Genomic DNA, 25,186 nt, shown 5'->3' on the forward strand with positions numbered 1-25,186 from the left:
GAAAGTGGACATCTTTGTTTAGTTCCAGATCTTAGTGGAAAGGTTTCCAGTCTCTCCACATTTAGTATGATGCTGGCATCGGGTTTTTCATAAATTGCTTTGATTGAGTTATAGAATGTTCCTTTTATGCCTGTCTTGCTTAAGGTTCTTAGCATGAAGAGGTGTTGGGTTTTGTTAAATATCTTCTCTACATTTACTAAGATGATCATATGGTTTTTATTTTTCAAATAGTTGATGTGGTGAATAACATTTATTGATCTGTAAATGTTAAACACCCCTGCATGTTGGGGATAAATCTCACTGGTCTGGGTAAATGACCTGCCTGATGTACTGTTGGATCCTATTGGCTAGTATTTTGTTGAGGATCTTTGAGGATCAGGGATGTTGGTCTATAATTCTCTTCAACCATTTTACTGAGAATCTTTGCGTCTATGTTCATCAGGGATATTGGCCTATAATTCTCTTACTGTTGTATCTCTCTCTGGCTTTGTTATTAAGGTGACAGTGGCTTCATAGAGTTTAGAAGGATCTCTTCCCTTTTTACTGTGTGGAATTGTTTTTGGAGGATTGGGGTAAGTTCCTGAAACATTTTGTAGAATTCTGTATTGAGCCATTTGGTCCAGGGCTTTTTGGTTGGGAAGGATTTAATTACTGATTCAATCTCAATTCTTGTTATAGGTCTATTTAGATTATTAATTGCTACACGATTCAGTTTTGGTACACTGTATATGTACAAAAATATGTTCACTTCTTCTAGGTCTTCTGATTTGTTGGCCTATAGTTGCTTGTAACAGTTCCTAATAATTCTATGTCATGTCTGAGGTATCTTGCTACATTTCCTTTTTTCTCTGATGTTATTGACGGGTATCTTCCCCCTTACTTTTTTTTATTAGTTGGACTAGTGGGGAGTCTATTTTGTTAATCTGATCCAGGAACCAGCTCTTTGATTCATTGATCTTATGTATTGCTCTTTTGGTCTCTCTTTGTTTTATTTCCTCCCTTATTTTGGTTATTTCTTTTTTCCTGCTGATCTTAGGGCTGCTTTCCCGTTGTGTTTCTAACTCCTTCAAATGTACAGTTAGTTCATTTACTTGGTGCTTTTCTAATTTCTTAACATTAGCACTGACTGAGATGAACCTTCCTCTTGCCTTGATCGTGTCCCATAAGTTTTGATATGTTGTGTCATGCCTTCATTTGTTTCAAGCAATTTTTATTTCCCCTTTGATTTCCTCTATAACCCACTGTACATTTAGCAGCATATTTTTCAGTCTCCAGATTTTGCATGTCTTTGAGGTATTTTGAGCTGTGGTCTCCAGCTTCACTGCATGATTGTCTGAGAATATGCATGGTATGATTTTGATGTTTTAAAATTTGTTGTGGCCTGTAACATGGTCAATCCTGGAGAAAATTCCATGCACTGATAAAAAAATATACGTATTTTCAGTCTGTAGGATGAAAGGTTATGTAGGTATCAATTAAGTCCATTTGCTCTAGTGTTTGGATGAGCTCTGTTGTTTCTTTGCTGAGTTTCTGTCCCGTTAATCTGTCCATTGATGTTAATGGGGTATTGGGTATAGGTTTTCTCAAGTTCTGCCCAACACTGCCACCTAGTGGAAATGGGTGTGACTGCAGAGTGGGCTCATTCCAGGGAAGAAGCAATACCTGAACCGAGCAGCATACACAGCGCATATAGTAAATCTGTGAGAATTCCTTGTGATAAATTAAACACATAATGTATTAATGTATTATGGACATTTTACATTACAAATATTTCAAAAACTTCATCATACCAACTCATTATTTAGCTCTTAATGGTGTCAGGACGGCCTCATTCTAGCCCTCTTAAGTATTTATAGCCTAGAAGTATGTTTTCAACACTGAAAAACATTCTGGATGGGACCAGCACCATAGCCTAGTAGGTTAGACCTCTTCCTGTGGCATCCCAGCTGCTGATATGCCCGAGAAAGCAGAGGAATACAGCTCAAGAAGCAGCTCCTCGCTCCAAGTTGTCCGGGGGCTCAGCCCTGGCCATGCAGCATATTTGGCAAGTGAACCAATGAACAGAAAACTAGAAGACTTTCTCTCTGTAAATGTGCCTTTCAAATAGAAATAATTTTCAAAAAAAAATACCTTGGTTACAGAGCGCAAAATCAGTCATTTAGGTTATACACACCCACACACACAAAATGAATTCTTTCACAAAAAGCTCATTTTACAGTTTAAATCCACTAATGTAACAACTCCTCAATTATGTCCTGAAACAAGCTGTATGTGGCAATGTCAGCCTGCACAGGACCATAAAACTTACAGGAAAATAGTTACATGCTAGATTCTAACAAATTCCTCTACTTCTCAAAGCCTGAGAATCCACAGTATACATGTGTATGTTTTACTTTTTAAAAAAATTTTTTTGGAAAAGCAGATTTTACAGGTACAGAGAGAGGGAAAGACAGACAGATCTTTCATCTGCTAGTTCACTCCTCAAGCAGTCACAACTGCTGGAGCTGAGCCAATCTGAAGCTGAGAGCCCGGAGTTTCTTCCAGGTCTCCCACGTGGGTACAGAGTCCCAAAGCTTTGGATCATCCTTGACTGCTTCCCCAGGCCACAAGCAGGGAGCTGGATGGGAAGCAGAGCAGCCAGGGGACACAAAATAGCACCCATATGCGATCCCGGTGCGAGCAAGGCAAGGATTTAGCCACTGAACCATTGTGCCAGGCCCTATTGTATGTTTTACAATAAAGCAGGTATTTGGTCCGTCAGATAAAATATTGCTTGGGATGCCCACACCCTGTATCAGAGTGACTGGGTTTGAATACCGGCTCATTGTTGAATTCCAACTTCCCACCAATGTGCACCCTGGGAGGCAGTGGGACACGGCTTAACCACCGGGCTCTTCTCTCACCCACATGGGAGACTGGACTGAGTTCCAGACACTTGTCTCTGGTCTGCTCCAGCCCCGCTAGGGCAGTCATCTGGGAAGTAAATCAGTGGATGAAAGATATCTCCTCTGTCTTTTTCAAGTAAATAAATACACATTTCTCTCTCTTCTTAAAGGGGGTGGCAAAGAATATAGTACAGAAAGCAGATGTTCAGGGTTTGAAGCGCTATCATTCACGTTACCTACCACTGTGGATTTCCTGCACCAGCCCTGCCCAGTGTGCTGCCAGCCACTGCCCAAGCACCTGCAGTGCACAATTACATATCCCAAGGGAAGTTCTACCTTCATGAGAGGGTGCTGCAAGGTTACTCCTGCGGTCTTAAATCCCACTAACTGCCCCCTCCCAGGTGTCTGTCATTTTAACTCCACCTCCCCGACGCAGCCCCTTCAACAGCTTGTCCTCAGCTGCTGCCGGTCTCTCACGGCTGCTCAGCGGGAAGGTTGCCTTGCTTGGCCCGTTTCACATCCCCCTGGAGGCAGTGACAGTGCAGAGCCTGCAGGGACATGGTGGCTTCCCACAGCATCACTGAGGAAGACCCTGAGAGGACCCACTGAGCAACTCAGAAAAATCAACCCCACCCTATCTTTATTATCTAAACATCCCAACTTTTCATTTCATTATCATCATCAGAATATGACACAAACTGGTAGAATACAAAGTATGCCAAAAAAGCATACCTGTGTCCCAAGACAGTGTAAAAGGCATCGTGGGGTATAAAAGAAAATACTTGCAAAACATCTAGCCAATATTGCCTTAAATTCTGAAACATATGAAGAATTCCTACCACTTGACAACAAACAAACTCAACTGAGCGAAGGATTTGAATAGACATTTCTCCACGAGAGAGGCTCAGCTTCGCCCACCACCGTCAAGGAAATGGAAATCAAAACCACAGCGGGGTACTACCTCACTTGAGGGGAGGGTGAGAGAAGAGAGGATATAAATGAAGGAAAGACAGAAAAAATCATTTTAAAGATTTATTTTTTTATTATTTTTTATTGGAAAGGCAGATATACAGAGAGGAGAGACAGAGAGGAAGATCTTCCGTCCGATGATTCACTCCCCAAGTGAGCGCAACGGCCAATGCTATGCCGATCCGAAGCCAGGAGCCTCTTCCGGGTCTCCCACGCGGGTGCAGGGTCCCAAAGCCTTGGGCCGTCCTCGACTGCTTTCCCGGGCCACAGGCAGGGAGCTGGAAGGGAAGCGGGGCTGCCGGGATTAGAACCGGCACCCATATGGGATCCCGGGCGTGCTAGGTGAGGACCTTAACCACTTGCGCCACCGCGCCGGGCCCGAAAAAATCATTTTAAAAAAGAAAGAAGAGGGAAGGAAAGAGGAAGAATGCAAAGAAAACAAAAAAAGAGGGAAAGAATAATAAATGACAAAAGACAGACTCACAAATGAAAGATAATAAAGAATGATGAAGATAAAAGTGAAGGCGCTGAGTGCACTGCTGGACAAGGAGCTGTTCACGGGCCGGGAACACCTGGGTTTGTCACTGCCCTTGGAACACCAAGCAGCCCAGCCGCTCCCCAGTGCCATCTCTCTCTTGCGCCACCCTGTGGCTGCGTCCCTGGTTGCAAACAAGCACACCAAGACTATATTAAGGTCTTCTCCCTTGCTTTCAGTTTCACTAACGTAAGAAAAATTATTCTAAGAATTGCTCTCCTCATAAGATAAGGATTAATAAAAGCTTCTGTGTGACACCTGGGTTCTTTTGGGGTATAAAAGTTTACGTATTCTTAAAGTACGTCATCCTGAAAGTGTGGATGATGGCCATAATGTAGATTAATAAAATCACTTCTCCATTAAGCATCTTCTCGGTGTCTAATTAATCCTGACAGAAAAAAAAATAATGAAAGAGAAAGAAAATAAACAAAAATAAAAATGAAAGCGAGAGAAAGGAGGGAGGGCAAGAAGAGACGAACAGCTCAGCTCCTGGTCTACACCCAGCACTGCAGGCAGGCTCCTGCAGGAATGACAGAAGCAGTCAGGTGCTTCCTGACACAACGAGGCAGGTGCATCTCAGTGTGATTCCGGAAGGCTACGAAATGTGAGCCTTGAGGACATTATGCTAAGTGCAAGAAGCCCTCATAGAAAGAAAATTACTTCATAATTCCACTTACATGATCTACCTGGAGTAGTCATGCTCAGGGAAAAGAATTTCAGTTTTGGATAGTGGCTATTCAACAAAGTCAATGCACCTGACACTGCTGAACCACAAGTTTAAAAATGGCTTAGATTGGGCCCAGCGCAATAGCGTAGTGGTTAAAGTCCTTGCCTTGCACATGCCAGGATCCTATATGGGCGCCGGTTCCAATCCCGGCAGCTCCACTTCCCATCCAGCTCCCTGTTTGTGGCCTGGGAAAGCAATGGAGAAAGCACAAAGCCTTGGGACCTGGGACCCCTGCACCCACGCGGGAGACCCGGAAGAGCTCCTGGCTCCTGGCTTCGGACTGGCGCAGCACACACCATTGTGGTCACTTGGGGAGTGAATCGTCGGAAAGAAGATCTTCCTCTCTGTCTCTCCTCCTCTCTGTATGTCACCTTTCCAATAAAAATAAATAAATCTTCAAAAAATGGGTTACATGATACCTATTACATCATGGATATATTTTTTAAATGTGACAAATGTATTCCAAAGCTACCTTTATGTTTAACTCATCAGACTATCATGAAAAGATAGTATTAAACGCAGTATCTAGAGACAAAATCGTGGTACAGTGAGTTAAGTTGCTGCCTGCAATGCCAGCATCCCAAAAGAGCACTAGTTCAGATCCCGGTTGCTGTGCTTCCAATCCAGCTCCCTGCTGCTGACATGCCTGGGAAAACAGTGGAGGATGGTCAGTGTGCGACTGCTCTATGTACTCGAACCTGGGAACACAGCAAAGGATGGTCCGTGTACACGGGACCCTGTACCTGAATCTGTGAAACAGCAGAGGCTGGTCTGTACGCGTGGGCCTCATGTACTTATGCCTGGACGAACAACAGAGGATGGTTCGTGTTCGTGGGCCTCATGTACTTGAATCTCCTATCACCCAAGTGAGAGACACAGATGAAGCTCCTACCTGCCTGGCTTCAGCCTAGTCCATTCCTGGCCAATGCAGCCAAGTTGGAAAAAATGAACCAGTGGGGCCCGGTGAGGTGGCCTAATGGCTAAAGTCCTCGCCTGGAACGCGCCAGGATCCCATATGGGTGCCGGTTCTAATCCCGGCAGCTCCACTTCCCATCCAGCTCCCCGTTTGTGGCCCGGGAAAGCAGTTGAGGACGGCCCAAAGCCTTGGAATCCTGCACCTGCATGAGAGACCTGGAGGAAGTTCCTGGCTCCTGGCTTCAGATTGCCATTGCGGTCACTTGGGGAGTGAATCATCGGACAGAAGATCTTCCTCTGTCTCTCCTCCTCTCCGTATATCTGACTTTGCAATAAAAATAAATAAATATCTTTTTAAAAAGTGAACCAATGAAAGGAACTTTCTTTCTCTGTCTCCAATAAATAAACAAGCCTTTTAAAAAACAAAAGTGTGGGGCTGATACAATGGTTTATCAAGCTATTTCTCCACATACAGCACCAGCATGCCATCTGGATATCCCAGCTGTTCCATTTCTGATCCAGCTTTCTGTCTGTGGCCTGGGAAAAGCAGTAGAAGATGGCTCTGGTCCTTGGGCTCCTGAACCCATGAGGGAGACACAGAAGAAGCTCCTGGTTCCTGGCTTCTGGCTCAGCTCTGGCCATTTGGGAAGTGAAACACTGGATAGAAGGCGCTCTCTCTCTCTCTCTCTCTCTCTCTCTCTCTCTCTTTTCCCTCTGTAAATCAACCTCTCAAATAAAAATGAATGAATATTTTAAAAATAAAATAAAAGTGGGAGTTTTCTCAAGTTCCTAGCCCAGAAATACAGTGTTCTAGAGGAAAACTTCCTCTTAAAAAACAAGAATTTTGGGACCTCCAGCCGCTGCATGGCAGCTGGGGGGCCCCGGGTCGGTGGCGTCTCATGCTTGATTCTCACATGGCGGCTACCGCGTGCGTGGGGAGCTGCCGTCGGGCCTGCCGGAGTCCCGTGGACCGCCCTTCTTTGAGGTGGGTCCTGGAGCTTTGTGGAGCAGGTCTGGGCTGTCCCACTGCTCCCCCAGGGCGGGGCTAGAGCTGGGGACCAGACCAGGAAGGGACAGAGATTGAGCCTCGGGGGGCTGGCCATCCAGCCCCCACATAGCGGCTGGGTCGGTGGTGTCTCATGCCTGGTTCTCACACTGCGGCTACCGTGCATGTGGGGAGCTGCCACGGGGTGGCCAGTATGCCATTTGGCTCTAGATTCCGCCTGCTGACCAACCGGCCAGGGAGCTCTGGAATTTTGGTTCTTTGATTGCTGCTTAGATAGCTCCATGCTGAAACCTCAGAGTTTTGGGGACGCAAATCAATCCTAAAGACTCCCAATGACAGTAAATCTTCCTCAGATGAACCTGTAATTAATATGGTCTCAACCCATGTGTTTTGAAAAACTGTAAAACCTAATATACTTTCAAAATCTTGTGCAACTTAGAAATGTGGCGGGAGAGCAAAGAAATCTTCCATCTCCTTTGAAAGTGTGAGGAAGCCGTGTACTGTAACCTATCAGGAACATAACAGGTAACTTATAGACAATAGATCCAAAACAGCATTAGACAATAGTAAAACTACAAAGACTTACAGGGGGAATCAAGAGCGATCCTAACAACCTATTAACAGGAAGTCATATGCCCAGAGCAGGGGGGCACCCAGAGTGGAGCAGGGGAACAGGAGGAGGCTTGTATCCCAACCCTGGAGACTCCCGGATCCCCACCAAGACTCAGTACGGGCACCAAGGACCACATCCCAACTGCTAAAGAGACCACGGGGAACTGGAATGCCTTCGGGGGCCGAGAACTCAGAGGACATGTCCCCCGCCCCCGCCTTTGGACCTTCCATACAGGATGGAAGAAGCCCGAATCCTTCCTTGTACAATCCAAGGACGTCAGAACAACAGCCAGGAACCCTGAACGGTCCTCAGAATCAGAAGAATAGTAAACTTCCTTCGGAACTAGGAAGAGGAGCTTTCTCTGGTCCTTACTTAGTTCCAACTTTGGGTCCCCACCCTCTCTGCAATGACCATCAGGGTCTCTCCAGAGCCCCTCCCCCCAAACACACATACACACACAAACAAACTAGAATAGATAGGCAGAGAACAACAAGGAAAGCTTGGTCAGCATGGACACTTACATATACCTTACCAGGTGGGACACAAAGAGTAAGTACTCCTTACCAAGGTATTGAAGATCTCTCTGCACACTCCTCCATAAACTGCTTTGCACCTCAATTGATGAAATGTCAATGAAGTAGTCACAGGATGTGGCTAAGAACTTGCCTTTATTTTTAACATGTTGTTTACTCAATACTATGTCAATTAATTCCACAACGTTATATATTGTGGTTGATGTTATGTTGGGGCTTTTAATTTGATTGGGATTTTACTGTTAGCTCTACCTTCAGACCAGAGAAGGTCTCCCCAAGAAGCTGTTGAACTTATCTGGATAATAAGATGCTGGACTCTATGCTTGGTATATGCTTGCAATGAAGGAATCTCAACTGAACTTGAACTGTGGTCACACAACAAGGGGGAGGAATCCACCATGGGGGGAGGGGTGGGGAAGGGGGGGAAACCTAGTACCTATAAAACTGTGTCACATAATACAATGTAATCAATAAAAACAAACAAAAAACAAGAATCTTTCCAGCAAGGGTACAAATGGCCTATGACAGATGAGGACCTGTTGATCATATAATATAGAGATACAAATTAACATCAAAATATTTATACAGCCTTCTACCAATTTATAGCCTTTTAGAACATTTACTTCAATTCCAACAAGACTTAAGGGTAAAGAATTCCAAAACCCACTAATGGCCTGAAGGTGGCAGTAAAAGTACAGTGTTTATGACAACGCAGCCTTGAAATGACTGATGTTGAAAACCTGTAAACAACCAAAAGAAATCTCAAATGACTTTATTCTAATTAGCTGTGTAACTATTCTTACATTTAATACATCGATTCACTTCTCAAGCACCTTAGCTTACAGCTTCTACATGGTCAAGCCTAATCTGCTTTTGATTTTTCATGTTCTTTGTGAACTTATCTAGCTGAAAAAGTAGCCACTCATTACAAAGAAGAATACCTATTCAAAAAGCAGAATATGAGAGAGAGAGAGAGAGAGAGAGAGAGAGAGAGAGATTGATCCTCCAATCACTGGGTCACTCCACAAAGAGCAGCAGCCACCAGGGTCAAGCACCCCTTGTGGGTCTCCCACGTGGAGGGGAGGAACCTGAGCACCTGGGCCATCTCCCATTGCTTTCTTAGGCACATCAGCAGGGAGCTGGAGCAAAAGCAGAGCAGCCAGGACACGAACTGCATTGTGACAAGAGATGCTGGTATTGCAAGCAGCAATTAAACCCACCGTTGTCAGAGTACTGATCTTAGTCATTCATTTTTTTGAGACATGGCATAACTTTGTTACAGGAAAACTCAGCAGTCAAGTCAATATGTTTATTTCCTGAGGGCCTGCTGTGAGACACTAGACAGATGAACTATCTGAAGATGCACCAGTCCTTGTTAATGACACAGAACAGCAACCTAAGAGATGAGTGTACCTTCGGGGTCTGTCACCACACCACCCCAAACAAGCAATGCCACAGGTACCTCAGGATCCCAGTTCTAAAACCATGATCACCGATTCTAGACAAACTGCCCCTCCATCCAACGCAGCCACCCAGTGTGTCCCCATAAACGGTGCAACCCACCTGCAGCCTTCCCTTTTTCTGTTCATGCGAAACGCACACACTTCTCGTACCATCCGCACAGTATGAACAATGACATCGCTGCACATGTCACTGCTGCTCTACAGTCCTTCTGCGCAGCCAGGGTCAGTGCAGACTGATAACCAAGGAGGGGAAAACAGCATGCACAATGTCACGCTTTCCTCTCCGGGCTGAGTGTAACATCTGCAAAGGCAGACTTCGGTGAAGCCTAAGGTATACACACTACGCCAGAGACAGAAGCCAGGAATGCACAAAGAGCATGGGTGCTTTCTGAGTTTCGAGCAGCACCCACCAGCAGAGCCCAGGCTTTTCTCCAGTGCAAGGGCTGATTAAAGGGACTCCGCACACAGGAAGGCTTCCATGTGGATGTCCCAGGCCCATGCTACCAGCCTCATCGACGGCCCAACAGAAGCTCCAAGAGCAGGGGCCCGGCTGCAGGATGGGTTTCCTCTAGGTTACACGAGGCCGGAAGCAGCCAGCCCCCCGAGAGACGACTTCGGCCACTTCCCCTTCCTGCCACCCCCTTGTTCAAGAAAAAAACGTTGGTCCCTCAACAGTGCTTACACTGGGCTCCCACAGGGCTCTCTCTGCCCCAGCCTAGAGACAGGAGACCTTGAAGAGGCTGCAAGAAACAGGGACATTCCACACAGGAGAGAGACAAAAGAAAACTAGTGTTTGGTGTCTGTACACATATTTCATATAAGCTACAGGTGAAAAGAAATGAGACTCCAGAGGGTTAATTTTTTACCCATGGAAACAGCTTAAGAAAAGCAAAAACTGACCAAAATCCAGCTTTTTCCACTCTGAAGTCCAAGCTTTCTTTAAAAAGCTTTTTCTGAACACAAGGTATAACCCCTGCGGAAAGGCATGGTGAGGTAGAAACGCCATCTGCCTCTTTCTCCTCCCTGCTGCCCTTGGTCCCGGAGGCTGGCGGGTACAGGCTCCGTCAGCAGCGTCAGAGAGGGAGGCCAGGAGGAGTGTGGTCAGGGACCCTCAGCCCTCAGTCCACCGTCCCTTTACAGGAAGTTCCTGCTGTCCTCAAGGTAGCTGCCTCAAGAGCGCCCTCTCCTTCCAGATTCTAGGACCCCCGCCAGTCCCTAGGCCCTAGGCCTCTCTGGGACTCTGGGGGTCACTGGGGCAGTTCCTGACCTACCTCAAGCACCTCTTGGAGAGACCAACCAATTCAGAAATAAGAATGCCTACATATGGCAAAGGACTTGACTCTGCCTGAGAGCACCTTCCAGATAAGTCTTTGACAGGCAAACACACTCAGCACTTACTTTTGGGAACTTGTGGCATGGTCATGTGAAATAAGGGAGGCAGACCAGGCCTGCAGGCGAGGGGCATCTATGCAGTTAGGGTGACCTTGTGGCCGAGGAGGAACAGGAGTGAAACGCAACTCCATGAAAAAACGCTGATAAACAGAACTCCACCAGAAAAGGCCGGTGTGAAGAGTAAACTCAAATGAGCATCTCGGGAGGGGTCACTCCAGTAGCCAGGGGAGCAGAGAGGCTGGCCAGTGCCCACACAGGTTGGCACTGGCTGCCAATGGCAGGCACTGGCTTCTCTGGCCTCAATTCTCCTACTATGTAGGCAACAGCTCTTAGGGTGCTCCCCAAACCCATTATTCTGGCGAATGACCACCAGCACATTATCTTGTCATTAAAGGGCAAGGATTTAAGCAACTTTCAAAAGTCATAGGTTTCCTATAGCTTTGACTGAGGAAAAAAAAAAACCACGGGTCCTCAGCCTGTCTAAAACAAAAAACAGCTGTGTTTGTGCATCTTTTAGAGGCAGTCAAGCCTCTAAAACACAAAGCTAAAGCAAATGAGACAGTAGGGGTTTTGAATTATTATTATTATTATAAAAAGAGAGAAAGAATAAAAAGGAAAAAAATGAATACGCAGGCAGGCGAGGAATGGACTGGGTGGCTACATCTCCTTCTGTGGCCTTCATGTCCCTCCTTCAGCTACGAGATTCCTCACATGTACCCTATTTCACTGAAGATTTCCCAAGTCTTTTTATTATTATTATTTTGTTTAGATTTGCATTAACTCTGTATAAAAGAAATCATTTCGAGAGTGTTTGCTAGAAATGGGAAAGCAAGCACTGGGGACTTGAACAAAAGTCCAACTGACGTGTCAAACGCACTTTGCCCGATCAGAGGCACACAATCGAGCTCCTCAGTTTTACCCTCTTAGGAACGTTTACCAAGGAAGGTATGTGTGCTTTGTGATCTTTGCACCATGGCAGCAAAGAGGCAGCCTCTGCTAGAAGCACCTACTAAGTGCAGGTGCTACATTCAGCAGGTGGGGCTTTCAGATTCAGGATCCTCCCAGTCCGGCCAGATGGACAGTCTCTTTCAGTTGTGGGACTACGGGCTCAGCGTGGCTAACTAATTGCACAAAATTTACACAGCTTGGAAAGTGAAGAAGCTACTAGACTGAGCCCAATTCCACTCAACATTAAACCGCTTCTTTCTATATAGATGGTACAGAGAAAGTATCCAAGTAACATAATTAAAGGAAGTCCCCTCTTTTGATATGATTCTCTTAAAGGTGTGTCATCCTAAGCCCGACTTCATAAGCAAATCACTTGCGAAAGGGAAAAACCACATCCACGGTCAAGTCACAAGCTCAGAGAGGCTTATTTCAGCAAGCACGTCCTCAAAGAGAGAGGCAGCAGCAAAAGCCAGCGGGCGAAAAGCCTGCAGCAAGCTCTACACTCCAACCACTCTGAACGCAACAGGCGAGCTGAAGACGAGCACAGGAGCGCTGGAATCGACCCTGTCCAGAAACAGGCATCTTCACGCAAGCAGCACTGAGGAGCTTCCTCTCACAGAACTGAGCACACTGGAAAATGTTTATCCCGAAGACAGCCTTTTGATCGACAGGAGGCAGGTAGGCAGTATCTCATTAACTTCATCACATAATATTATCACAAGTAATGGTTACCTACTATATGCCACATCAGGGTTTCATGACAGTAAGGCACTGCTGCTTCTATACTGGTGAACACGTTGGCAATGGCCCATTCTAGTATCTTTCTACAGCACTGAAATGACTCTGTGCTTCCTGTAGTATCTTTTATATTAAGGGTAAATGTGACTTTTTTCAACTCAAAGGAAATTGTTGATGTGGTAACTCTTAAAGGTACCTCATTGGCTTAATCACTTGATTGTAACTATATCACTGCATGAAATATACATATTATTTCTAAGAAAAATTTCAGCCAATCATGGAATCCATGGCAAAAAAGCTGACTTGAAAGCCACAACCTTTTGACATTTATCCAGAAATTTCTCTGGTTCTGCAGAACACAGCCCACAGAGCTGTGCTCCTGAAACGCATGTATCACCCACACCTTGTTCAAGTTTAAATGAATGGACACAAGTGCTGGTGACAAAGGGACTCCAGAATCAGCAGCTTGGGTACAACAGGGACAGACAGATTCAAGATGGTTTGTAAGGTCTCAATCTAGATGTCAAAATCATGGTTGGAAAAAAGACAAAGTCAGAAAACCTCATTTATACTGCAACTGCTACTATTTAAAAATACATTGAGAGTAAAAACTAAAATGTAAGCCTCCCATGTTATTTCTCCATAATAATGGAGTTTTAAATTTCCTATGTTACAGTTTTCTCATTTGATAAAAAGAAATATGCTAGTCACAGCAATGTTTGGAAATTTTAGTGTATGCTTTTAAATATGTAGAATGTGATTCTAAATTTTTAACCTAAATATAGGTTAATATATAAATATAGGAAATATTTCCTAAATATAGGAAAACTAGTCAAAGAAGGAAGGAGTAAGGGACCAAAGGACAGAAGAAGAGAAACAAAGTCAAGTCTTGCATCTGTCCAGAGTAATGGCTCAAAATGACTTCCCCAGCAACAATGTCACATCACAGACCACAGGAAGCAGCCCACCCAGCTCTCACGACAGAAAGACTACCAAGTGTGGCCTGGGAAGGAAAGTTGGTGTGGGCCCCGTATTTGTAGGGCTGCCACAAGGTTCCACCTCTTTGCAGCAAGTCTATATTTAATGTCTCTGTAGCTGGTGTTGCATCACGTGTGAAGGAAGCTTCACACGGTGAGGGGCCCAGTCACATTTAGAATCACACATAAACTCCTTTCCATTCGCAATCGACAGTTTTTGTGGTAAAGGGAATTTAATGGTTTCAAAATATGCATCAATGGACTTCGAACTAAATTCATCTTAAGACATTCAGTTTGAATTCGACAGAGTGCAGCAGTCTCTGCAAAGCCTCACCCACAGCTCCAACAGTCCGGCCATGTAGAACACCACCCAAAATGCTCCCGTTCCTAGACCCAGGAGAATGTAAAAACAACACAATACTTGGAGCATTTGTAACTTAACAAAATAAAATGGTAGATGGCCAATTCTCCAAGTTCTCACTGGCAAACTGGAGAAGAGTTGCCATGGGTCACCTCACCAAATGTCCCTTCCTCGTCTGTCTGTCATTTCACAAGTGTCCACTGGGTTCTTAACCACGTATTGCACAGGCAGAAAGGATACGGCAGTGAGAAAGGGATGCTGATGCGGCTTCCCCAGTGTGAATCACTGGGATCAGTCATTAACCAGCCTCACGGTTCTTTCATTCATTTTCTAACCCATAATCCATATAACAAAATTTTGTATAATGAGTTTTTAAAAACTCAATATGTGGACATTACAAATCTGTTACATAATATTTAAACAGAATGAAGGAGATTAAAAGTGACAAGTTATGATACCCCAGACCACCTTGGTAGATAAGTACTGGCAATAATCTCTAGTGAATGCACTTCTTAATAATAAACACTGACAAATACATTGAATCTATAGTAACATAAAATACTCTCTAAATTAAAATTCACAGCATGTTAAATATTTTCCAACCAAAGGTTTTATTCTCTCTCTCTTTTTTTTAATATTTTTACAGTTTCTAAGTATCATGCGTACCAACAAGCTATAAGATGAGCACATCAAACAATCCAGTCCAGCCGGCCCCTTCTAACCACTCATATCCACACGAATACAAGATCGCAGCCCTTGTCTTCTACAGCTGCATCTTTATAATCGGGTTCTTTGTCAACATCACGGCATTGTGGGTATTCAGTTGCACCACCAAGAAGCGAACCTCTGTAACCATCTACATGATGAATGTGGCATTGTTGGACTTACTATTTATAATGAGCTTACCTTTTCAAATGTTTTACTACGCGCAAGAGGAGTGGCCCTTTGGAGAACACTTCTGCCACATTCTCGGGGCTCTCACAGTGTTTTACCCGAGCATCGCTCTATGGCTATTCGCTCTAATTAGTGCCGACAGATACATGGCCATCATACAGCCGAAATATGCCAAAGACCTCAAGAACACATGCAAAGCGGCGCTGGCATGTGCGGGCGTCTGGATTATGACTGGGACAACCACTGTCCCCCTGCTCCTGCTCTACCAGGACCCTGACAAGGCCTCCAACCCCCCCACCTGCCAGAAGATCTTAGACATCATCCACTTAAAAGCCGTTAATATGCTGAACTTCACACGACTCATTTTTTTCTTCTTGATTCCCTTGTTTATCATGATTGGGTGCTACCTAGTCATCATTCACAGTCTCCTGCACGGTCGGACATCTAGGCTGAAACCCAAAGTCAAGGAGAAGTCCATTCGGATCATCCTCACGCTCCTGGTTCAGGTGCTTGTCTGTTTCGTGCCCTTCCACATCTGCTTTGCCTTCCTGATGCTGGATGGGGAAGAAGGGAGGTACAACCCCTGGGGGGCCTTCAGCACCTTCCTCATGAACCTCAGCACCTGTCTGGACGTGATTCTCTACTACATCGTTTCAAAACAATTTCAGGCTCGAGTCATCAGTGTCATGCTGTACCGTAACTACCTTCGGAGCGTGCGCAGAAAAAGCTTCCGCAACAGCAGTCTACGCTCACTAAGCAACATAAACAGTGAAATGCTATGAATGATAGCAGGGGATTTTTTTCCTTCAATTTCTTTAAAATATGTTATTAACAATAAAAAAAATCTAAAAATATATATATATACTTTACTATCCAGAGTAAGGGCATGTTCTATATATTATCAATTTCCTAGTCTCTGGGGGGAAAAAACTTTAGAAACTCTGGTACAATCATGGTATTGTGACCATATAATTAAACACTCTGAGGATTCCTTAAATTTATTATTTTGCTTAACCAACCGATGTGTATTTAACAGTTCAGTCTTACCTATGCAGATAATTGACATAACTTTTTGGATTAAACCCATGTGCAAATGACTCATGTGTTAAGTCAGTAGCAGGAAAAATCTACCTGCTATGCAGAATACTATAGCCTACACCATTTTTCATCTAGATGAAGTACCTTCACTTCTGATTTACATTCAGGATTGCAGATCTAAATCTAATACCTCAGGTTCTAAGCACGAGTCACTGCTTGCAACTGCTGCAGAGCAAGCCACCCTGAGGGCAGCAAGCAGCCAAGGGAAGGAGACTGGAAAGGACCCCATTAAGCCAATCCTCCCTTGCTCTGAATTCCCTTTTTAGAGCAGACTATAGCCATTAAGTAAATACTTCCTGAGAGCCTGTTTTGTACCAAATCCAATGCAGAGAGATAACTTACGTATCTGACATAAAAATTTCAGTATACACAGTACAATGATTTTAAAAATGTGTGGAAAATGGTATTAAAACCTACATGTAGGGGCCAATGTTGTGGCACAGCACACAGCCCTTCCTTCGGGGATACCAGCATCCCATACGGCCACTGCTTCATGTCCTGGCTGCTCCACGTCCCATCCAGCTTCCTGCTAACAGCCAAGGGAAAAGCAGCAGAGAATGGCTCAAGTCCCTAGTGAGAGACCCAAGTGAGAGACCCAGAGAGAGCTCCTGATTCCTTTTCTAGGGCCTGGAAGAGCTCTATCCATTGGGACCATCTGGAGAGTAAAACAGCACATGAAAAAGCTCCTCTGCCTTTCAAATAAATAAATAATAAAAAAATGTTAACATGAAAAAAATGCACATTATTTTGGTACAAGAAAACCTTGAATATACATAGTTGCTTCATAACATACATATTTTAACTGTACTTCTTTTTATTAATATCATTTTCTGATACTGTTCCATAGGCCCTGTAAATTACCTTATCCCCTTCCCAATTCCCTCCCCCCTCACTGAGTTACCCTATATCATTATTATACTATAGTTCTTCATACAGTCATATGTCCATCATTGTGGGCATGGACAATGGCAGAGAGTCCAGTGTCCTCTTATCAAGATACAGTTAACAGTTCCATTGGGAGTCCATCTTTGTCTGGAAGTAGAGATGCACACTGCATTGTATCCTCACATCTGGATATGATAGTCTCCATCACACAGTTACTATACAACCCCTATGAGCTTTTTTAAAAAGACATGATATTTGTCTTTTTGGGACTGGCTTTTTAAAAAAAAAAAAGATTTATTCTTACTTGAAAGGCAAAGCTATAAGGAGAGAGAAGGAGAGACAGAGAGAAACAGATCTTTGTTTCACTCCCTAGATGGCCACATCAGCTGCATCTGTGCCATTCCACAGCCAGAAGCCAGGAGCTTCTTACAGATCTCCCAAGTGGGTCAGGGGCCCAAGGACTTAATCATCCTTTACCAGGCCATAAGCAGGGAGCTGGATCACAAGTGGAGCAGCTAGAAATCAAACCGGTGCCCACATGGAATACTGGGGCCACAGGCAGAGGTTTAGCTTGATATACCATGGCGCTGGCTCTTTGCATGCATTAATTTCCAAAGTTTTTTTTTTTTAATTTCAAAAGTTTTTGCCCTAAAATAAACTTATATTTTCATTTCATTTTCTACCAATCTTAAAGTTTCCATGGCCTACTCTCAGCTATACTGAGACCTATGCTTATATATTTTATCAAATGGAAAACTGCACGTAATTGTCTTTCTTATTAAGAGGAGTTATCTGTGGGATTACAAAGAATAAAACAAAGCCTCAAAGCAAAAACTTATGTCATAGTTCTAACAATAAAATTATAATCTACAAGTTTTATCAGAAAATTATCTAGCACTGTAATGAGACATATTTTAACCTGACTGGTAAAAATTCAAAATTCCACAGTACTGGGGGGAGGGTGGCAAATAGTGAGGTTGATTCTGGAAAATTATATAATATTCATATGCAAATAACAAAATAATAGGACAAATATGTAACAGGTATGAATTACTAGAAGTACTTAATATATGTAGTTTTCAATAATAGAGCTATCTTTACTTTCAAATCCTGATGGTTATATTTTTTGAATTTAAGTAACAGCAATGACTGTCTTAGGTTCTCTGCAAAGCACTTGAAAAAACGGAACAAGTCTACATATGGTCCAATGACCTTACCTTACAGTCTGATTGAGCTTACACTATAATCAAGGCCAAATTATTAAGTATATAGCAACATATACATAATATAAAACTTGGTTCTCTCTCAAAGAGGGAGGTGCAGAAAGCACCCATAATAATAGTGGCAATGCAATTAATAAATACTAACAGGGATACTAGTAAACATGGTTAACATATAAAAGGACAATCAACCCTGCTAAAGGGGGAGAGGGGAAGAGAAAGAGAGAGAGCACGGGAGCCGAGCGCAGAAACCAGCCAAGCAAGCACAAGAATGCAAATACAAAGCATGCTGAGAAACCTGGAGGACAATGGAGAAGAGGCCTGCAAGACTGGATGTTGGTTAGACTGCTGGGTTTGGAAAGAAAGAAGAAAGCCAGCATCCTGTGGGGAAGAGGGCGCTGCTGCCAAGATCCTAGCATTGACCTCAGTGGGCTCACAGGGGTCATCTACAAACAGAATTCAGGACACAGAACTTCAGAGAAGTAACTTGCTCAAGATCCCACAGGAGCATTAAGGGGTACAGCTGGGCTATCCAGTCGGGTGTGGATGATGTAAAGGCCAGGCCATTCCTGCAATTCCAGACCGCTGAGTGCAGCCGGCACACAGGTGCCGCAGCAGGGACACAAGGCAGGCAGCAGGAGTCTGACCTTTGGCGTGAAGGAAAGAACGATATAAAGGTTTTCACATGAGGACTGGTATCACCATCAAACCTGGATCTTAGCAAAACAACACTGCACAAAACGCTTTGAAACTGACAGGAGACTAGCCAGAGAATGACTGCAAAATGAACAAAGAAAAAACTCAAATTTCAAACTAGGATAATAACAGAAGTAAAGAAGGAAAAAGTTAACTTTGAATTAACATTACGTGGCTTGCACCATTGACAAAAGAAGGAAAAGGTTTCCAGGTCAGATGACTAAGCATATGGAAATGCCACGGACTAAAATATGTGGGACAGAGGGAGGAGGGGAAGAAAGGAGAGAGAAAGGAGCCCACAACACACAAAAACTTCTGAATTTTCTTTGTGTCATTAGAAAAGAAAACATTCTTTTCTAGATGTCATTAAGAAGTAAGACTCTGGAAAGATCAGGGAGTAACAGGGGCTGGAAGTAAAGAGCTTGGAAATAAACAACAGATACATTTGAAGTTATGGCAGCGGACAAAATGGTTCCAATAAACCACTGGGTGTAGGCTTGGGAGCAGCAGAATAGGAATTGAGGACGAAAACAGAGAGCGGGTACTCCGGGCTCAAGGCAGCTGGTAGCCTCCTGCAATAAGGAAAAGTAACGAGCACTTGGTAGGCCAGGGAAAGATCAAACCAGGTAATGTGTGGCTTTAGAAACCAGGTGGTTAGTAGGGACCTTAAGAAGATCTTTATTGGTGGGGGGGTGAAGAAGGAGCACAATAGGTAGAAAGTGAAGAGTGGTTTAAAAAAAAAGAATGCAGACAAATTTGGCATTAATGGGAAAGATAAATAGATCTTACATAAAAAACACTGTAAAATTTAAAACAGTGTCTAAAAGAAAGATTATTCTTGAACTTCTGAAACATTTGCAAACTGCAAAAAATAAAAAAGATGTATTTTAACAATTCAAAGCTTATTTGCTACGATAAAGATTTATAGTCTAAGAAGTCTATGTTTAAGAAAGATTTTAAACACTCATTCTCACATTCTGTGATTTGCAAAGAAAGAGATACATTCTCAGAGAACAGATGAATTCACATTCATATTGGTTCTCAACGGGAATGCTGTAAGTTTTGAATTTATGCAAGTTTCCAACTCTTGTTACCAAGATTTCCATAGGTAAATGATTCCCTAGGTAAAATTATTTTACTTCAGGTAAAAATATTCCCATGAAAATCAAACATGTATTAATCCCCTTCTGTATATCATTTGATACGATTCAATAATAAAATATATTAATGTGTAAGTTTTACTATATTCTACTCTGTATAGTAGAAAAATATGTCACCAGACTGGAGGACAACACAAATAAGGAGCAAAAACCATGTTGCTTACCCATCCCCCACATGTACTCGAACACAGACAACACGCACAAAGGCGCTTCTAAAACACAACAGAACTTACTGAGAACCAAAACAGACTGTCCTGGCTGAACAAGTTTCAGGAAAAACTGATTTAACAAGGCTGTGCTTTCTGAATCATCTTGGAATCACTCCTGACAACTACACTGCTTTCCACAACAGCACAAGAGTCAAACTTCTCAGTGTAATGACAGTCCCAACCTGTGGAACTCAACAAAAATTGCCTGACAATTGTATCATAGAACTTCAGCATTTTCACGCAAATAATATTTATAATAGTACATTAATGAAATAGTTAAAGGTTGGAATTTATGGATATCTGTATTAACTGCGATTTGGCAAATCCTATTATGGACAACACTGTAAATAGCATCAATGTAAGTCAGAAAGCTATTAGAATGCTAGTTATTTATACTTATCTATTTGAAAGGTAGGTCAACAGAGCGCTCCCATCTGCTGGTCTACTTCTCAAAGGTTCACAATAGCCAGTGCCGGGAGTTGGGAACTCAATCCAGAGGCCCCATACGAGCAGCAGAGACCCAACTACCTGCACTTCACCTGAGCACATCAGCAGGAAGCTGGAGTTGGGAATGAAGCCTAGACTTCAGCCAAGGCAATGTAATACAGGCTGTGAGTATCCAACCCAGCAGGCCACATACGAGACCAAATACCCACTCTGCAACATCAAATGTGCTTCTAAACTAGGCAAAGTAAATTTAAATCAAGAAAAACACATTAGCCGAACAGTCTTCAAAAAAATAACAAAAGTAACAGCCACATACACTTAAAATTTTTCTTGAGGTTCAAGTTACAGAATTTTAAGGCTCAAGGTACATAACTGGGAAATGAGACAGAATATTTCATACTGTTTCATTTTCCAGTGATGGTCTCATATACTTAATTCAGAGATGCTGTAAGGCCATTCATATCTGCTAACAACTCTCCCCCTACATATTAGTTACTTCAAATTCTAATATTCAAGCTGTATGTTTTTAAAGCAGACCAACACAATAGGAAATATATATGCTCTTGAGTCAACCTGGCCACTGAGCTGAGTCAGGTCGACTACAAAGCTAGAACCTACATACTGGTTGTGTTTTATCTTTGATGGAGGTTTATAAACAGCATCAGCTTCAAAAACAAAACAAAAAGTCCTGCAACAGACTGTTGGCCTCACAGTTACAACACCATATCCTCTATCATAGGGCTTGGGTCTGTCCCTGCCTCCACTGTGGACCGCAGCTTCCACCAGTGCCAACCCTGGGGTGCCAGCTCAGGTTGATGCTGTTCCTGCCACCGCCTGGGAGATCTGCACAGAGTTCCTGGCTCCCAGCCCCCTGCTGGCTCGCCAAGCAACAACAGACATCCGGGGAATGGTCTGGCAGATGGGAACATCTGTTCTCTCTCTCTGACTTTTTACCTTTCAAACACACAAAATTTTGAACAAATAATTTAAAAAAAGTTTTCAAAAATTCTTCAGAAACTTGATTTCAAACAAATTTACTTTGTCCTAATCATTGTGCTTAGTTGTTCATAAAATTACAAAGTCAAAATTTTACTCTTAATACAATATGAATTCCATTTTGAGGACTTAAATAAGAAATCTGTTGAAGTCTCTCTAAAACATGGAGAACCAAAGCTAGCAAAAGCATTAACACAAAGCCCGCTGTTTTAACAACATAATAAAAATGTTAATCATACGCTGGATTTTTCACACATAAAACCAATTTACTGCATCTAAAGTTTTAAAACATTCTTTGATTGCCTTTAATGTACATGAACGCTTTCAATTACATCTAAGGGTTTTGAATTAAGTCAATCTTCAAAACTACTTACAATCCAGAAGGCAAATTACTGGCTGCAGTGATACCAAATGAATACTGCATAGCTTCCACAAGAATAAGGTCAAACAAGGCTGACAAAACCCAGGAACCCAGCAAAAAGGACTGAAAAGATAAAACAGGAAAAAATGTATTGAGATGAACCTCCTAAAGACAAACCACTCCTTTTCCAGTTAGAACCAGTCTAGGAATGCTTTTTCCTTCAAAAAAAGTTCACACAAATTTCATATAATGAAAAACTGCAGATGTGTCTATAAAGTTTTTCCACCAGAATAAATTTTTTTTAACTCTATTTTCCCATGAAGTTCCTGAAGCATTCTCATGTTACTTGTCTGAATTTTTATTAGAACAACTTCTCAAAATCAGGGAGCAAAATCACATTGTCCAAATGCATTACCTTCTGTAATTGCTCTATGTCAAAGAGATGGCATTATGGCAAGAAATATTCTCAACAAGTAATACTTAAGCCATGAAGCAAAATAAATGAACAGAATTGTATTAAAATGTAAGTTCTAGTTAAAACTTTTATTAACTACTTAATCTAATATTACTTATAATTATTGTCATTATTTATTATGCTAATAAATTACATTTTTAAATTAATTAATAGCCACACTGTAAATCAGATACAGGACCATGCAACTGAAAAGATAATTACAAATAATCAGTAAGTTTAATAAAATAAAACTTATGTAATCAAGAGAAAAAAAATCTATTTTTTCTATTAACCTAAGTAGTAAAGGCAAAATACAGAAAAACTTACTGCAAATTTTCTGCTTCCATATCTTCTTTCAAATATTCTAAAATTATAAATAAGTAAGCTACTGCAAAAAGTGTCTTTCAGATCAAGGCAAATTATTCTTCCACAAACCAACCTCCAGATCTAGGTGGAGAAAAAAAGGAACAATAACTACAAGTGATCTATGTTAAGAGCTCTTCCTGAGCAAATTTACAATGTTCACTTTATACTACTTCTTTTTTTATGCTCTAAACAAAATTATGAAGAATATATACAAGAAAAACAAAACCTGTGTCTTCTCTAAGACACAAGTTCAATACTTCTAAAATTCTTTTTTACCAATAAAACAAAGAGCACTTAAAAGGGCTTGATTTTTTAAAAGATTTATTTATTTTTATTGCAAAGACAGATTTACAAAGAGAAGGAGAGACAGAGAAAAAGTTCTTCCATCTATCGGTTCACTCTCCAAATGACCACAAAGCTGGAGCTGAGCCGATCTAAAGCCAGGACCAAGGATCCTCCTCCAGGTCTCCCACTTCGGTACAGGGCCCCAAGGCCTTGGGGCATCCTCCAAGCTGATTGCAAGCAGAGCATGTGAGATATAAACCAGCACCCATATGGGATGCCAGTGCTTGCAGGTGGAAGATTAACCAGTTGTACCTTCGGACTGGTACCTGTCCCTTCATAGTTAACTGATGAGGTTTGTAAAACAAATATTAACTCCCTAATTCCACATTTTGTCTCCCTTGGACCTCTAGTCAGCACTAGTCTACTACACATCTGAATTTGTTTATATGTCTCCTTTAAGTGGGCTCACACAATACTGGTCCTTTCATTCTGGCTTATTTCCGTTTGCACAATGCTTTCAAGGTTCACACTGAAATATGTATCAGAATCTCAGACTCTTTTATGGCTGAATAACATTCCATCATATGTGTGGACCACATCCTGCTCATCGACTCATGTGGCCATCTGAAGAGTAAAGCAGTGGATAGAAGATTTCTCGCTCCAGTTCTATCTATAACTTTCAAAATAAATAAATAAATCTTAAAAAAAACAAAACGGACCAATGTCCAGCTTGCTGCCATTAGACTTTGGGTGATCCTGGGTGCATGTAAATATGTGTACATATATTATATATGTACACACACACAGAGAGATATATGTGGGAACTCAAAGCTCATGGAAAACAGAATTATAAATATTTTATACAAAAATATTTTTAAAATCACACATAATGAAATATTTTAGATTGCTCTTATATTAATAAAATGTTTTAAGGAATTCACAAATATACAAAACACAGTAACTTATCTCTTTTTTAAATGATTATGACATGCTGCCATGGTTGAGAGTCACTGAATTATACAAACTGAAATAACACAAGTTGTAGTGTAATCCTGAGAGAGAGCAGCGGCACGGTCCCCAAAAGACCTTCTCAAGGATGGGGGGAAGCCAAACCTGGCAACGGCATTGATCACGTCACTATGAAGAGGTCAGTGCCCAAAACCGGGATGAATGCATTAGGACTCTAATCAAGCACTGGACACAGACTGGGTGGCAGCTACCCAGCAGAGTGGGCAGGGACCACCCGACTAGCTCCAGCACAGCAGAGTGGGCAGAGACCACTCGACTAGCCCCAGCAGAGCGGAGTGGGCAGGGAGCGCCCGACTAGCTCCAGCACAGCGGAGTGGGCAGGGACCACCCGACTGGCTCCAGCACAGTCAGTGAGGTCATCTTGACAGCACCAGGCTTTCTTCCCCACAGCAAAAACTCAAAAAAACAATTTCCTACCTGGCTTAACCACTACTCTAAAAATAATCATAAATTCAAATCCGTTCCAGCTCAAAGACCTTAGATTATCTAATCAAATATTCTAGCTGAGACTCTTTTGTAAATGTTAAGTATGCATACTTCTCCTAAAAAAAGATTTAACATTACATAAAAATGTTCTTGCAATTACAAATCTCATTTTCATGAATAAAGAGTGAAAAGGAAACAGATGTGCCAAGTGTTTCATTACAATCTGCATGGCTAAAAATATCAATCCAATATACTGGAAAATTTATTCTCTGACAAAGAGTGCTTTTTAAGACACCAGGGGCTTTACAAGATGACTATTTGGCCAGAAAAAGAGGGTAATCTAGAATAAAGGGAGCAGAGGCAGGTTGAGGAGGCTGAACTCACCTGGAAGTCGTTCTTGACGGCCTGGAGGTCATAGACAAAGAACTTCTGGCAGTGAGGCAGCAGCAGAGCCAGCAGAAGGGACAGGGCACTGGGGACCAGCAGGAGGCTCTTGGACAGAGGTGCCCTGTCTGCAAGGAAAAAGGAACCCTTGTCAGGACTGTTCCTAGACTCTAAGCAGCTCATGGGTGAAAAGTGAGAGAATTTACCTCTCAGT

At 42.6% G+C, this 25,186-nt stretch overlaps 2 protein-coding genes across 2 annotated transcripts in view; one reads left to right on the forward strand and one right to left on the reverse strand.

Annotated features, from left to right (window-relative positions):
* Nucleotides 1–25,186, reverse strand: part of UBAC2 (UBA domain containing 2) — a 153,489-nt gene that overhangs the window by 105,995 nt on the left and 22,308 nt on the right. Inside the window, exons 3-5 of the mRNA XM_040991542.1 lie at nucleotides 24,973–25,100; nucleotides 22,810–22,929; nucleotides 22,042–22,151 (exon numbers count right to left, since the gene is read on the reverse strand). Coding sequence (XP_040847476.1) covers nucleotides 22,042–22,151; nucleotides 22,810–22,929; nucleotides 24,973–25,100 — 358 coding nt within the window. The remainder of the gene's footprint in view (nucleotides 1–22,041; nucleotides 22,152–22,809; nucleotides 22,930–24,972; nucleotides 25,101–25,186) is intronic.
* Nucleotides 12,395–16,436, forward strand: GPR18 (G protein-coupled receptor 18). The gene is made up of 2 exons (XM_040991179.1): nucleotides 12,395–12,664; nucleotides 14,709–16,436. Exon 2 carries the CDS (start codon nucleotides 14,743–14,745, stop codon nucleotides 15,736–15,738), a length of 996 nt encoding a protein of 331 aa, XP_040847113.1. The 5' UTR covers nucleotides 12,395–12,664; nucleotides 14,709–14,742; the 3' UTR covers nucleotides 15,739–16,436.

Source organism: Ochotona curzoniae, unplaced genomic scaffold (genome assembly GCF_017591425.1).
Source record: "Ochotona curzoniae isolate NIBS_2020 unplaced genomic scaffold, NIBS_Ocur_1.0 contig_64, whole genome shotgun sequence".
In the NCBI taxonomy this organism is placed as follows: domain Eukaryota; kingdom Metazoa; phylum Chordata; class Mammalia; order Lagomorpha; family Ochotonidae; genus Ochotona; species Ochotona curzoniae.